Source organism: Lonchura striata, chromosome 8 (genome assembly GCF_046129695.1).
Source record: "Lonchura striata isolate bLonStr1 chromosome 8, bLonStr1.mat, whole genome shotgun sequence".
NCBI lineage: Eukaryota > Metazoa > Chordata > Aves > Passeriformes > Estrildidae > Lonchura > Lonchura striata.
The window spans coordinates 37,764,754-37,781,052 of record NC_134610.1 but is presented as its reverse complement, the minus strand read 5'-3'; the positions used below and the strand labels follow the sequence as shown (position 1 = coordinate 37,781,052).

The 16,299-nt window shown below is 45.0% G+C and overlaps 1 protein-coding gene across 8 annotated transcripts in view; it reads right to left on the bottom strand.

Moving 5' to 3' along the window:
- AGAP1 (ArfGAP with GTPase domain, ankyrin repeat and PH domain 1) overlaps nucleotides 1–16,299 on the bottom strand; it is a 307,939-nt gene that overhangs the window by 209,852 nt on the left and 81,788 nt on the right. For all 8 annotated transcript variants that reach the window (XM_077785210.1, XM_077785211.1, XM_021536095.3 and 5 more), the window contains exon 2: nucleotides 3,357–3,415. In XM_077785210.1, coding sequence (XP_077641336.1) covers nucleotides 3,357–3,415 — 59 coding nt within the window. The remainder of the gene's footprint in view (nucleotides 1–3,356; nucleotides 3,416–16,299) is intronic.

Below are 16,299 nucleotides of genomic sequence, written 5' to 3'. Positions count from 1 at the left end.
GGCAGCAGCAAGGAGCTGCATGTTCCCTGCCCCACCTTCTTAATCCCAACACCACCCTCCTTATCAAAAATGGCTTGATAGGACCCAGCCATGTGTGCTTTCACCCCAAATTCCCCCCTGCCTTGGGCTGATCCCATAGCATGGGCAGCAGGGGAGGCAGGGATTCTGGGATGAGTCATGGGAAGAAAATGACATCTCTAACACGTGTCCCTTACCCCCAGAACATGAAGCAACCTCTCCAATTAATGACTTTTCCCTCCATTATATGCCCACGAACTGCAGTAGATTTGTCTACTCCCACTCACACCACAAACTCACTGAGACCTGAGGGACCCCTGTGAGCAAACAGCTTGGCCTTGGCACCTCTTCTCATCACCAAACTGACAACATCTCCTCCTCTTCCACTCAGAGCTTCCTTCCCTTTTTTTTTTTTTTAGCCCACAATAACGTAGAAAATCCCCCTCATGCACTGAAAATTAGTTATTTTAGTGTGTGAAACTGTATTTTTAATGGCCTACACATTTGACCAAGACAACAGTTTTCCAGTGAAACCTTCACTTACAAGTGATTAGCCTTGTGTGGATGGAAATTAATGTTATTTTCTATTACACTTGTGCCAAAGCTGTAACTGCCAGGAACAACAGAAAAGCATCAACCTGGGGGTCCAGTCAGAGACAACATTCCATAGCTGGGATGTCTTATTCTATCCAGAAACCCCCAATATTTGAAAGACTTCAAAAGATTCAGGAATACCAGGTTACACCATTTGACAGCACTTCAGGCTCTCTGACACATTCCTACAAAGCAGGAGCAATAAATTCTACACTGAGGAAAAAAAAAAAAAAAAAAAACAACTGACTTCTGATACAGTTTCTCTCTTTGTCAGCATTAATATTTGCTTTAAGGCTGATCCCCCACAGCATGACAAAAATGCCAGTCTGTTTTCACAGCAGTCATATTCCTCTCTCCCCTGCTTTATACACAAACAATCCCAGCTATCTCCATTTATTTATGGATATGTCTGAAATGCACCAAGTTATGACAAGCATGTTAGGGAACAAAAATACCACCTTAACCCAGTTCAGAGAAGAGAAAATTCAGCTACAACTCACTGCTCTTTTCAGTTATGACTTGTGCAACACTGAATCATTTATTTCCATGTGCCAGACATGCTGTAAACCAAACCAAAGCCACTTTGCCCACGCCTCCTAAAGCCTGTTGGGAAAAATCATAAACTGTATTGATGGCACTTGGCATTTTAAAGCTGTCCAGAAGAGGAGCCTGACTGCACTTTGCATATTTTTGTGCAAGAAATTCAGTGATTTTATCCAGAAATTTCTCATGTTTATTCTGCCTAACACACCCTCTCTAAATATTTGAATAAACAGGACCCAGGAACACCAAAGGTAGTGGTCTCACCATGCTCTTGACGACAATAAAAGCATCAAAATCCATAAGTAAAACCCAAGTACTGGATCAGCAGGAACCAGTTATAGAATTCCAGACTGGTTTGGGTGGGAATGGACCTCAAAGCTCATCCTATTCCTCCCTCTGCCATGGGCAAGGACACCTCCCACTATCCCAGGCTGCTCCAAACCACTCCAAGGTGGCCTGGAATATCCTTCTGAGCACTGGAAAGAAACTAAGCCTCGTGTTGCTAAAGAAATGATGGAGTTCTTTCCACAGAAGCACACTGAAAAATACCTCCTTCCTTTATTGCAGCCCTGGGGGCTTTCTCTGCTCTCCCAGAGACAGTTTCTGTTCCCTTTAAAATTCTGCAGAGCCCAAAGGGTAAAACAACAGCCACTCTACAAATAAATCAAAAATAAAGAACAATAACAATCAATTTAAAGACCTCCCAGCCTGTACAGGAGGACAACCTGTCCCTTTAACATGGTCCTTATGCTCCCCAGCCCCAGGAGCACCAAGGATGAGGCTGAAGTAAGGGAATGACAGAGGTGACTCACGGCCCTGACCCCTCCCCAGGGGCAGATGTGCAGGAAAGGCAGAGCAGATTTCAGCTGGGCTTCCTAATTTACCCTTCCTCTTGGAGCACAAGTTCACAGGCACAGCTGGTGCTGCTGCCTTCCATCATTTGCAGTGCTATAATCAGATTATTATTTTTGTAAGAGCAGAAGTTCTGCTTTTCCCCTTGGACAGCTCTCGTGGCATGCTGACCACTGCAAATCAATTCTCTGCAGCAGCCACGCAGCTGAAAGCTGTTTTCCCACCCCTGCTGCAGACAGCTCAGGAGTAGGACACCCAAAGTAAGCCCTCACATGATGCAGCCAGGCTAGCACAAGAGAAAAATGTATCCTGAGACCATCACCTGGTGCTTGGAGATTGTTTGTGCTCTAAATCACAGCATGGAGTGCCTGCAGCTCTGCTCTCACCTGCAATTCCCAATTTTCTCTGGGGGTGTTGTGAATTAGCAAGACTCAGAGAAGGGGAAGGATGTGCAAGGAAACCCAGGAGAAGCCAGCTAACAGTGCTGGGCTCCTACCCAACCAACACCTTCCAGTCCTGAATTCCTGGTTTTTCATTGTGTGAGGTATTTGGGGTCTTCCAAATGACACCACCTGTTTAACAAAACCTGGTGACCCTTCCTGTATTAGGGAATTGCATCCACTGACTGCTAGATTTTCCTTCTACTCACCTTGAGCACTGATAAAATCAAAACAGCCACAGAACTGTAGTTGTGAGGATGCTGCTCCCATTAAAATGCCTCTCTAAGTGCATTTATTCTGTTAAGTGTGGCCTTGCAGATTCTCTCACCTCCACAAAATACTATTTTCAACTCAGATGCTGGAAAGGGTTTAAATTCTTTAAAGAGAGGGAGAATAGACATTTGGATCTTGAAATCATGGAAACTTATTATGGAGAGATAAAATGAGCTTTACATGTCAGCTGCTAACTTCCACTGCCCTTGTAAGACTTCCCTGCTGAGAAGTTCCCCCTTGGAAACTGGTTCATGGAACAGAACAAATTCAAACAGCAATAAAATACTGAGAGATCTTTGAAGTATGATTAAAATGAATATTGAATATACAACATCTTCATAAAGATAGCCTCAGCCCTGGAAGTGTTCAGGGTCAGGCTGGAGGGAGCTTGGAGATACCTGGGATAGTGGAAAATGCCCCTGTCCATGGCAGGGGGTGGAATGAGATGAGCTTTGGGGTCCCTCCCAGTCCAAACCCTTCTGTGAAACTGTAACAGCTATGTAAAGAAAAATTCTTTCCTCATTAAACCTACTCCCTACATTTTTCCCCACCAGCAGCTGGAATGAAGCATGGAAGATCCCCATTCATGTGTGACAGCTCCAGGATGTTCCAAGACAGGAGCAAACATGAACTCACCACTTTCAGCTCGGGTACAGATCGGCTCAGTGTCCATTCCTGGCTATTTACAAAGGCATCTGTGGAAGAGGAGAACATTCCCAACATCAGGATAATGACATTTAATGCTCTGCTGCACACAATTTCATGCCGTGGCTTTGGGAACGCGAGACCAAAGGTCTGATTCTTGGGAGGCTGACAGTCCAACGTGACAAAAACCAGGGGCTTGGGGAAATGGCATAAAAAAAATCCCAGAAATTCCCATTCTGCACGGATCTGCTTCCAGCAGCAGGTGCTCCCACATCATCACAAAGCTCAAAACCAACTCCAGTTAGAGCAAAGGCTCTCCCAGTGTGTACCTGGTTAAGCCATTTCCCATCCACAACACATTCCTTCCCCCCAGGAAAAGCCTTGGGTTTGTCACTCACTGACTGCAGCTGCCAGCCACCATCTGCAGTAACTTCTCCACCCAGGTAAATAAGGAAATTTGCTGGCTCTGAAACATGTTATTTTCTACTGCACATCACACTTCATGTCAGCAACTGCAGCAACCAGAGTCAGTGGGAACATCCTTGCTCAGGCAGGGGAAAATCTCTCTTTATTCCTCAAACACACAATTTTTCCAGTAACATAATCTAGGCAGAAATAAACCACAGAGCCGTCTACTACAAAATTAATTAAAAACTACTTCGGGCAGGGGTTGATTTCTTGAAGAAAGGCAAGTTTATCACAGAAATTAAGCTCTTTGGGCTGCACCTGGCTCCCACCTCACTGACAATTCCACACCATAGAACAGAAATAAGGTTCTATTTTTCTGTATTTAAAAACAGTTATCATTTTGCTCCTGCCATAAAGGTCTGGTCAGCTGTAAGCAGTGATGTTCCTGTTACAAATCCAGCGTGGATGCTGATTTAACCCCTCTGGAACCACCCAAACCAGCTGAATGCCTGTGCAACACAGGATGCTCCTGCTGAGCAGATCAGCTCCAGCTCGTGGAAGTGGAGCAGCACTGAGATTCCTGGTGTTCCAACCAGTCCCTGATGGCACAGAAGATAAGAGATGCAAGGTTACACCTTTAAAGAAGCCTCTTATGGTCCCTGCCAGCCTCTGCTTCCCCCTCCAAGCCACCCATCAGCAGGAGGAGAAGGCTGTTTCATTTGATTCTTTCATCTGGAGAGTGAAGAAATTGGAGGCAATTTCCTCCTCCAGATGCGACCCTCACTGACTTCACAAACCCATCCAAGCTCTCCCAGCACCCACCTAAAAACAATCACAAAGCAAACTTGTGGTTTTCAGTCTATCTCTGTGAAATATATTGCTTTTGCCTCAATATCCCAAAAAAAGACCTATTAGCCAGGAACTGGGAAACCTTCTCCAGTTTTATCTAGCCAATCCCTTTGTATTTCAGCCATGAATAAATCCTGTGTGTATCTACATGAAAACACATGGAAAAGAATCAATATTTTGGTACAGGCACAAGCTGCCTCCCACACACTCACTGGCAGTGGAAGGAAAACCAAAGGACCAGAGTGAAATTGGGTTAACCTTTGGCATTCCAGGTGCAAGAGAAGACACTGTGGTCATGCAGCTCCTGTTCCATGACCTGAAGTCCCACTGGATCCAAACCCCCAGGAAAACCTTTCTGTGCCACACCCAGGTGCCAAGAACTTGAGAAGGAGATAAAACAAGCAGCAGTTTCCATTGGGGAACCCTGAATGCAAGACCTGCCCACAACTGAGGCATTCCAAAGGGACCACAGCTTGCTCTGGGATGTTTTCCTACCTTCCTGTGGGAAGGAACGTTTTCCCAGACAGGGAGCATTGCAACGGGGAGCTTTAGATTGGGTACTGGGAAAAATGTCACTGCCCTAACAGAAAACCATCAACTCTCATGGTTTGCTTGGAGCTGCTGTGGATTTGGGAAGAAGCAGCTAAGGCTGAAGGGGATGAGGAGGTTTCAGCTCATCTCCAGACTCTCAGGAGTCAAGGAAAACCATTGGTCTCTTATCCCTGACTCGTGGAGGTTTGGATGTGTGAAACAAACTGGGAGAACTCCCTAATAAATGTCAACAAGCTTCCATAAAAGAGAACCACTGGATTTTATCACCATGGAAGATTAAAAAAAGATGAGCGAGCAAATCACTGCTGCTGACTTGGAGAATGGCAAAAAAACCTGCTAAGCCAGAAGGGAGCTGCACAAGGGTAACAAGAACATCACAAAACTGTTGCTTTTCTCTATAATAAAAAAATTAATATTATTTTGGAATACATGTGCTTTCATGAAGGACAAATCAGGGAGGCAATGAAAGCTAAAATTCCAGAAAGCACAGAGGCCAAAAGACAAAGCAGAAGGTGTGCAGCTGCAGAAAGGACGGATGACCCAGCCCGAGGACATGGATTATTGCTCCTACTTGGTCCTTCCTTCATCAAAATGCACCAAAACCCCACACCAGGACCTTCCAAAACTATCAGGTCTCAAGGACCCTCAATATGGGGCAATAGATGCCTTCTAGTCATGATTAGCAATGTAAGAAATAAGTCATTTGACAAGCTGCCAGACTTCTTGAGAAAGCTATCTTCCCCTTTTTTGATAAAGCCCTTGGTTCCTGCCCCCACAGATTTTGAGTGTCCAAAATAATTAAGAAGAGTTGAATTCCATTTTATTGCCAAAATACATCTGTGAAACAAACAAACAAACAAAAAAAAACAAACAAAAAAAAAACCAACCAAACAAAATCACCACCAAAAACCCAAACGCTTTGACCTCAACCCAACTAATTTAAACTAAGATCTCTCACATCTATTATCCTCGATCTGCAATTAATTTACGTAAGGTCTTCCAATGCCCTTTAAAAAAATAAAACCAACTCATTTCTGTTGGGAGATCCATGAGATTCAATTACACTGGCACGTTTAGAAGGAATTACCACAGCTAAACACAGAACATGGCATGAAACAGCATTTGGTCTCTTCTGCAGTGTGAGGTTTGTGTGCCATCACTGGGATGGACATGGAAGCACCCTCCACCTAAACCAGCTTCTAGGAATATCTCAGGAAAAACTGATTTATTCAAGATCCAGTGAAGTTAAGGTGAAAAGGTCAAATGCTCACAGACAGAACATGACAAACAGGTTTGGGAATTATTTTCCTAAATAAAGAAAACTGACTTACAGCTACAGCATGAACCACTGGATCCATCAAACTGGAGCACGCAGAGCCCAAATTCTGCAGCCCACAAAAATCCTCAAGCTGCAACCCCCCACCACCACATGTTGATTTAAACACATTGGAAGAGATTTGCATAATAAATAGAACCACATGTATGAAGTTGATCAATTGGAGTCTTGTTTGCATTACTACCCAGCTCTGGAATTCCAGTGAACTCAACCTTCATGTCCCACTACAGGCTCCACACATGCAAGAAATGACTTTTGTCAATAATTAATCACAGTTGCACGTGCTGCTCCTTTCATTTCTGCATCACTGATCAAAAGCTTCAAATATTCATGGTGTCACTCATGTCTTTTTAAAACGTGCACTAAGATTGTTTAAGCTGCATTTCCTTCACAAAGTTTACTTTGCCACAACAGAAGTCTTCTATTTTTTTTCTCAGTTCTTCTGGTGTTATTTCTATTACTACACTAAAAGCATGAACTCCCAAGAGGATCCTTGGCTCTTTTAAAACCTTAGTTTAGTAACTCAGCCTCACCCAGAGGAACCTTCTTAATTCCAGTATTAAACATGAGATGTAGATGTTGGTTCCACCACATGAATTCCAGAATGGTTTGGGATGGAAGCAACCTTAAAGCCCATCCATTCTACCATGGCCAGGGACACCTTCCACTAACCCAGGTTGCTCCAAGCCCTGTCCAACCTGGCCCCAGACATTTCCAGGGATGGGGCAACATGTGTTGAGGCGAAATCCGGGAATTTGGTGGCCAACTCTTGCCCAGGTCCATGCACTCCATGGCACAGAAGAGCAGCTGATTCCAAGGTCTGGCTGCTCTGATATTCCATATTTAAAAACCCTACTTAGAATTTTCCAACAGAAAAAAGCTACTTTTTCAATTCCAAGATTGATCACTAAAATCTAAATAAATATCAGCAAAATAATGTTAATGACAGAACACAGGGTCAAGGCCAATCCCAGCATCCATGGTTCAGCAGAGGGGAGGGAAGTCATGACAACCAGAAATGTTTCCCAGCCATTACAGCAATAACCCCAGCAAGGGCCTGGCTGCTCAGAGTTCAGCAGTCTGGCTCATCCCATCCTTGAGTTTTTACACTGGAGACCCTCTCCTAATTAATTCCATTTACTGCCATGGGCAACAGCAGCAAGGCAGCTAATGGGACTTCTGAGAAGATGGTTCTAACTGGGGCCGATCAGATCTACAGCACCCTCTCCATCCTATGGGTCCAGCCCTGATGATAAAATCCCCAGCAGCCAGTGCACTTTGTCTCTTTGTTATTTTAGGAGAGCCTGGGCAGCCCCAGTATTATCACAGCCCTGGGCAGTGCCAGCACAGCAGCCTGCCCATCACCAGCCCTTGATCCACTAACCTTGTTTTGCTCTTTTTTTCACCCAGATCTCTCACTCTTGACTAGCTAAATGCTGAGAAGCTCAGAGCTTTGTCTTCCTCTAATCCAGATGGAACCCAATGGCAAACTGAACCAAAAAGAGTGGTGAGGGAAGGGTGGGCAGATATCTCTGCAGGATGACATGAAAGGACTTGAATCTTTCATGATTCTTGGAAAGCTTCTTAGCAAGAGCTTCCCTCAGGCAATCCCAGCGTTACTTTGCTGTCCTTCTAAATGAGGAAGAGCTGTAAATAAATAAAATATAGAAAAGCCAAGGGGTTTCTCTGAAAACTCACAGCTAAAGAGCCTTTTTGCTAAGAACAAGAGCCCTCAAAAACATGAGAATGAAGTTAAAAGCACCAACAGCCACGTCACATGCTGGTCTCCCCTTTCAGTAATTTCTGCATTACAAGTAATATTTAGAGTTTCTTCTGCTTTGAAATAAAAGCCTGAGAGTGAACTGGTACAAAAAACCTTCCTACAAGCTCTCACTTGCCCACAAGGATGCAGATAAGGCCACACATCTCTTTATTGGAGCTGTATCAATGCAGCATTTTCAGGATGTATTTCCCAAAGCTTGTGTGCTGATTTTCTTAGCAAAGAGGGAAATGTGCAGCTTTTGGGTTGAGACTTATGATCCTCCTAAAACAAGCATTTTTGGGGGGGGGGGGGGGGGAACTCACAGCCAATCCTCTCCAACACAGCCCCCCAGCACTAAGTCAAAGCATTGAGTCAGTTCCAACAGAAAATAGCAGAAAACCATCCTGATATGTTGATTTCTAAGCTTTGCATAAAATATTATTTGGAAGATTGTGTCATGTTTCAAAATGTTCTTTTTCTATACTTCATGGGGCTCTGAGCAACCTGGTCTAGTGGGAGGTGTCCCTGCCCATGGCAGGAGGTGGAACTGGTCGGGCTTTAAGGTCCCTGCCAACACAAATCACCCTGGAATTCTATGAATTTTTATACCTTTTGTGTTTGGGTTTTTAAAATCAGTTTTTTATACGTGTCCTCTCTGCTTATTCACTCCAAGCAATAATTACAAAGCAATAACAAATAAGACCTTTAGAAAAACCACAGCAGCAGTACTGGGATGATTTAAGATTTTATTACCTCCCTACTTAGTGTGATAGAATCATGGATTCTATGGCTTCCCACTGTATGCCAGTTAGGAATTACTGTTGCAGCCACCCAGCTCCAAACAGTCCCTTTTTTCCTTGCTGAACTGCAGATGTGTAATTTATAATTCTCAGGCAGTAAAGGCAAAAAGCAGCATTGCAGCTCCCTGCCCTCCTCCCCCGGCTGGGAACTCCAGCCAGGCTCTGGGAATCCCATCCCACCCAGCACAGTGCTGTATTTACACTTCACTAACAGCACCACTACACACACAGAGCCAGTCACCACACTGCCACAGAGCAATTCATTTGCAGCCCTAAAACCAGAGGGATTTCACGAGCTGTCAGTTTTAGGCTCTTCCCATCCCCTGCCAGCATTGTCAGGACGGATAAAACCCCACGAGCTCTTCCAGCTCCAACAGCAATGTTTGATATTGGACAGATTTATCTCTGGCCATGCCCAATTCCTAATTATAAACAGGAAAACGAGGCTGAGCTTAGAGCAGTTGAGGCATCAGGAATCCGAGGCTGTGCTCATCAGAGCCTCCCGCATCTCCGACATCTGAAAAACCTCTCCCTGTAACCAAGAACTGGATTAAAGAGATATTTAGGTCAAAGCTGTAATCTCTGTTCCAGCAGCATCTGGCAGCTGCAGCAGCAGCATTATCCTTTGTGCTGCCATGGAAACAAAAGGAGGACCAAGGATGCAAAGAGCTGCACAAGCTCCCCAGCTCAGCCTTTCCCAAAACACGCTTCTGGGCTCGGGAACTGGACAGCTCTCACCAGGTATTTGGGTTTTGGCTTCAATTCTCTAATTGTTCCAAGCAAAAGGTTTTTTGCAGCTGTTAATATTCCCCTTCTCTCACATCTACAGACACTCTTCACAGTTTGCAGGTGGGTGCAGAGATGTTACCTCCTGAAGGGTAACCCCACGCTTCCTACAAAAGGAATGATGGATAATGGATCCAAGTACATTCCCAAACCCAATTTCATGCACAATGTTTTAACATCTAACACCACCAAATCATTTGTTTTGCCCTTAAATATAATGTAGCTCCAAGCCTGACTACTCATCCTAAACCTCCCCACCCCACAAAACAAATCCTAAAACCAAACAGAGCGGGTATTTTGGCCGCAGGCTTTTTACAAGGAAAAATAAATTATATACTTAACAAGGAAAACTTCCCGTTCCCTGTATTTTCCCAGTGGTTGGGTTCCAGAGCTGACACACACAGTTAGTGTAAGAGAAATTAAAATCCCACAGATGAAACCACAGTTTTCTCCTGAGACAGCTCTGCCGTGGGAGAAGCACAGAGCACGTCAAGAGGGATGTTCTGAGTGAGGAGTGTCAGGAACACCACTCCATTCCAATCAAATGAACATTTCCTGACACATCCCTCAGAGAAATGTGCCACTGGAAAGCTGGGCCAGCCCCTTTTCCAACAGGCAACCCCACCAAGAGGCTGTAAGGAATATAAAAAGCAGACAAAGAGAAAATGAAAGCATCCCTTTAGTACAACTGCTCCCTGCTCCAATAAAACTGGGAAAGGAAATTATCATCTCTGCAGTGCAGTGGAGTAACATTTTGTTTTCAGGCAATAAACAGTATTTCCTAAGGGCCAAATCCCCACAGAAATTCAGTTAAACACAGAACCACAGCAGTAGTGGAAACAAGGAAGAAAAAGAAGGCACTGGAGAGGGAATGTTTGGTAAATGCCTCATTTTGTTGGGTCTGCCCAGAAGCAGGATGAGAGGTGAGATCTGTCTTCTCCCATCTCCTGCCTCAAGGGAAGAGCAGTGCCAGCACAGGAAAGATGGTCCCACGGGGAACTCAAGGAAAATTTGGAGATAAAGTTTTGACTTGAGACAGGCAGGAGAGAAAATCCACAACTAAATCCATGTCCCAGCAAGGATGTCCAAAGTACACAAAATGAGACCCTTCAAAAACCCTTCCTAGGCTGGGCTGCCTCTCCTGACTACAGACACAAACGAGGAATTAGCCTTTCTTAGTCAAATCTGAATATTAATGAGGAATCTCCCTGAGAAGCATCAAAGATGAAAGGGGACAGCTCCTGCAGTTGGCACAAGAAAAATCAACATGAAAGGATAAATTGAATAAGATGAAGTGGGGGAAAAAGAGCATTTTGAAATAATATAGGAAGAGATTTATTATCTGGCAAGAAGAAAGTCACAATAGAGATTAAAAAAGAAAATGATAGTGCAGGCTGAAAAGACTTTTACCTTTTCAGATAGGGTAAGAATGGCTGCAACTAAAAAAAAAAAAAAAAAAGAAAAAAAAAACAGAAAAAAAAAAATAGCAAGGGGAACTTGGTGACTACTTGATAGAGAAGAAAATGGAATCATGGAATATCCTGAGCTGGAAGGGACCCACAAGAACCATCCAGTCCAGCCCCTGGCCCTGCACAGACACCCAACAATCCCCCCTGAGCATCCCTGGCAGTGCTGTCCAAACCCTCCTTGGGCTCTGTCAGCCTGGGGCTGTGCCCATTCCCTGGGGAGCCTGGGCAGTGCCAGCACCCTCTGGGGAAGAACCTTTCCCAAAATCCAGCCTGAGCCTGCCCTGACACAGCTATAGAAGCAATACTGAGTAAAACCCAATACACAGTAAGGCAGCCTGCACAGGATCCCCACCATTGGGATTCCACAGAGGAGTTTGTTCTGGGGTAACATCTGAGCCTCACCAACATTTAAGCAGCAGAACATGAAGCAGATGGCAGTAAATGAGCAAAACCATAGCAACCTTGGAGGAAAAAAGGTCTAGGAGGAAGGAGAGAACAGGAATAACAAGGCATGCTTAATGAAACAAAGGTACAAAGACTTGAGAGTGCTTAACACCAAATCCCAGACTAAAAATTGACAGGGGCCTGGAGTGCCAGGACAAGGGGGAATGGCTTTAAACAAAAGAAGGGCATGGTTAGATGGGCTGCTAGGAGGAAATTCTTCCCTGTGAGGGGTTAATGCCCTGGCACAGGGTGCTCAGAGAAGCTGTGGCTGCCCCTGGATCCCTGGCAGCATCCAAGGCCAGGTTGGATGGAACTTGGAGCAACCTGGGATAGTAGAAAGTGTCCCTGCCCCTGGCAGGGGCTGGGATGCAGTGGGCTTGAAGGCTCCTCCACTCCAAACCATGCTGGGATTCTGTGGACAAGCAGTTCAGGCGGAGGCAGCCTCTGCCCATAACCACAGCCCTTGAAGTGTTTTACTCACAGCTGTGCATCTCTGCTAAGGACACTGCCAAGGTCCTGCAGGGACTCACAGCTCAATTGTCTTTGGGATTATAACAAAAGGGAAAACTATTGGGCTGGGTTTTAATCTGCCTCTTCCCAGTTTCACAACGTACTTCTTAATCCTTAAGTAAGAAGGGATAAACAAGAGTGACTCCATCTTTACCTCCCCCTCCTCTCTCATGCTGATCCCTCTTGGCTGCCCCACTCCTCACGGGAGTTACTCTTGCCTGGACCAAATTCAGCACCCTTTTACTCTCCCCACACTGATCCACAGCAAGTTCAAGCCACCAGCACATCCATCACCAATCACCACCAGGTTCTCCTATAGCTGTGCACAACCAGCTCCTGGTTTTTGCTTTCCCTGGGCATTCATCAGTATCTTAACCTGAAAAGGCTGCAGCAGATTCCTCCTGGATTTGCTGCTGGGTCTTTTCAACACGAAAAAAAGAAATAAATTATTTATTCCTAGACATGATTTCCTACTTTTAAAAACTTTTATATACACAAGGACCCTCCCCTTATCTGATGGCAGCTCAGCTTGAGTTCTCACTGAGAGCAATCAAAATGAAAAGATTTCCTTTGTCCTCCCCTATAGAACTCGAGTAAATGTGAGTTATGATTTTCCCCATAAAAGCCAAGTCTGCCCTTCCCCAGTTTCTCATTTATCCCTCCACCTATAGACTCGCTCTCAATTCCAACTCAGTGGCAGCACACTGAGTGTGATTAATGCAGGCAGAGGCAAACTCTTCCCCCCCCCGTCACACCCAGGCAGCCACAATGAAGTCAACTTCAATGGGTGTGATCCTCTAAGCCAGCTGAACCTACACTCTTCCCATCCCCAAAGTGCCCCTCTCCTCCTCAGGAACCTGCAAAGGAGTGATGGTGCCACCAAGGATTCCTCATCCTTCTGCAGCCCCGGGCCACTGCTGCAGTGACAGCACCCATGTGCCAGGACCTGCAGCACCAGTTCAACCCCAAATCAGCTCATGGCCCAACTTCCCTGCCTGTCCACCCAAACCTGTGCTCTGACACCATCTGCCCATTCAGACTGACCTTCTTCAGGGCTCTGAACTGAGGCTGCAGAAAACGGGCCCAGAAAGTTTGTACAGAAGTACATCTAGAAAAACATTTCCCCTCTCCACCAGGGAAATGATGACTTGTTTATGCAACACATTTCTGAAAACATTTTTTAGAACTGGAGTCATGTCTCCCAGATTGCTATGCTGGTTGTCAAAACAGAGCCTCTTTTTCCCTGACTGTACCATATGTAATCCTAAATCCACTTTCCCTAACTTGATATCACCCATGCAAGATTTGGAGATGATTAGTGGAAAATACACAAATGAGACACTGTTCTCCAGAGAACAGCCCAGCAGGAATAATCTGACGGGTTTTATATTTATTAGCCTGATGCACATCTAACTTGTTTAAACAAAGCTTTTGTCAAATGTCAAAAAAAAAAAAAAAAAAAAATTAATGCAATCCAAGGCATGGTCTCAAAGGGAATTAATGCTGTTCTGGAACCAGTGCAAAAGCCTTGGTTACAGCAACAAGGAAACAGTGCAAAGGGGGCCTATTTTCTTTCAGTTGCACAGAGATCCACTATGAGAAAATGGCTGATTTCCTAAGAGCCCACATGGAGAACCTAAAGCAGGAAAGTGGGGTGGGGAACACGTGCTCTGTGTGCATGAGAGCATCTCCCTGACCTCCTGGGCAGAGGAGATGGCCCCATAAAGCTTCCCAGCACAGGCAGGTGCCCTGGATGCTCTCCTGTCTTGTCTCCTTCCCCTGGCAGCACACCTGAGCAGTGCACACTCCCCTCAGGTGCTTCAGCTGCACAATTAGTTTTTATCTTCCTGCAACAAGGCTAATACCCACTTACTCGATTTCATTACCCTGCTGCCTGTCAAGACACCAAAACATTAAACCAGCACCAAAAACCTGGGACTTAGCACTGCACTGCTGAGGCTGGGATGCATCCTGAAACCAACAGAAAGCCAAGCAAGCAGGGAAAGGCTCATATCAGCCAGCACCTTTTGCCTGAAAAGTGCTTAAAAAACAGTTAATAACAGTCAGAAAAGATAATATGTGACTAAATGCTCCATTAGGAAAGAGTTTCCTTCCACAGCTGCCTATTTAAAAAGCACCTGCTACCACCAGGCACTTTGGAAAATACAGGACCCATGCAAGTACAAAGTATTTATTCTGGAAACCCAAAGCATTGGTCACATGAACTTTAGACTCAGAGGCTGTAAGATAAAGCCTTTCAGCTCTCCCCTGCAGATAAAGCTGCAGGTTTGGAGGAAGCCAGCAGTAAGGAAAAACCACCAGAATGCCAAGGTCCATTCCCTGTCATTCCTTTGGCTTCTCCTCCCCCTCCATCCAGCACCCACAGCACCTGAGGAATTATTGCAATGCCTGAGATCTAAACCAACACAGAAACTGTGCAAATATCCATTCGTTAATCCTTCTCCACTTGAGCCTTATAAAGCTGAATCTTTACTTTGCCAGAACTGGTAATATGACATATTTTTAAAAAAACGCCACTCATCCAGGAATGAGACTGTTGTGGGTCTCCACAAAAATCCTGCCCTCTGGCTACACTCTTATTTGTGTTTCCTGGGTGAACCAAAAAACTCAAGTGTATTTTCCAAGCTTCAACAGGTTCCCATCACCTCAGGCACATACTTTAAATCAAAGCACTGCACTAGAAATGGTATCTTGAAAGGAGCCCATGCAGAGCTCAGTAATCAGAAACCAATTTGTTCACCTAAGAGACCAAACCCCTCTGTCCTTAAAGTCCTGGCTCTGAAGCTTTTCACACTTGCTATTTTACAACATGCAAATGAGGCCTATTAAAGGATCATTTGGAAAAAATGAGTTATTTTTGCACAAGCCCTCTTGCTACATCTTGACCTATAATGTACTCTAGCAAACCATGCTGTAAACTGAGTTCCTGCCAAACTCATGCACCCAAACACTTTCAGAATCTCTCCCTTCAAATTCTGTTCCCTACTAACCCTGTAACCTCCCATTTCCTTTATATGAGCTAAGAAAGGAAAGCTGGGGGCCATTTATATTCTTTGTCACCTTTGTGCCACTTCCTCAGGTAAATGTGACCCCATCAGCCACTGAAATTCATTACAAAAAATTCTTTTCATGTTTAGGGGGGGAAAAAAAATGTACCAAAAAACCCACCTAAAGATCTAAAATGTGGTTCAAAGCCAACAAGAAGGGTGTCAGCCTCTACTCCAGCAACACCATCAGCACACGCTGTCTGGAAAATAATTAGCTCAATCAAGTGCAGCCTTAAATCCTTAATAAGGTGCAGCCACTTGGAAGCAGGACAGTGGGGAAACAGAATGCAACCAGCCACGCTCTGCAGATCTCCAGAAAGCAGCCCAAAAGCAGCCCAGGACCCAGAGGGAGCAGCCCTGCCCTTTGCAGAGCTCCCCAGAGCTGCTCCCCCCGCAGCCAGAGGACTCCACTGAGCACATCCAGGCAGCTCCAAACCATTTCTGGCTCCTCCTCCCCGCTGAAAGGGATTTGCTTTTTCCCAGGCAAAGGCAGGGGGATGAGGAGAGCAGTGCAGGCAGCAGCTGCTGCCAGCAGCTGGAGCAGACCCCAGCACAGCTACAGCATTCTGTAGTTTTTTAAGCTGCGGTGCATGAAAGTTCACATCCCAGAATGAAAACAAAGCAAACCCCAAAATAAACTTCACTGTCTTACTAATTAAAGGGATTCGTTCCTCCAGGAAGGCCAAGACAAACCACTGCTGTGGGGTTAAGGATGTATTTTTAGCACTCAGTTCTTCATCATTTTTATGGAGATTGTGCAAGGAAACCAGAGCGTGGCTACCCTGTAGCATCATCATTAGCTCTGTCTAGGACGGGTTTTTTTTCCCCCCTTAAATTTATTTGAAATGCCACAAGACATAAGCATAAGCTAAATCCCAGCAATACTGGAATTTCTTCTTCAGCACCCACATTTTCATTCCCTCTCAAGGAGCCAGTGAATTTTGACAGCC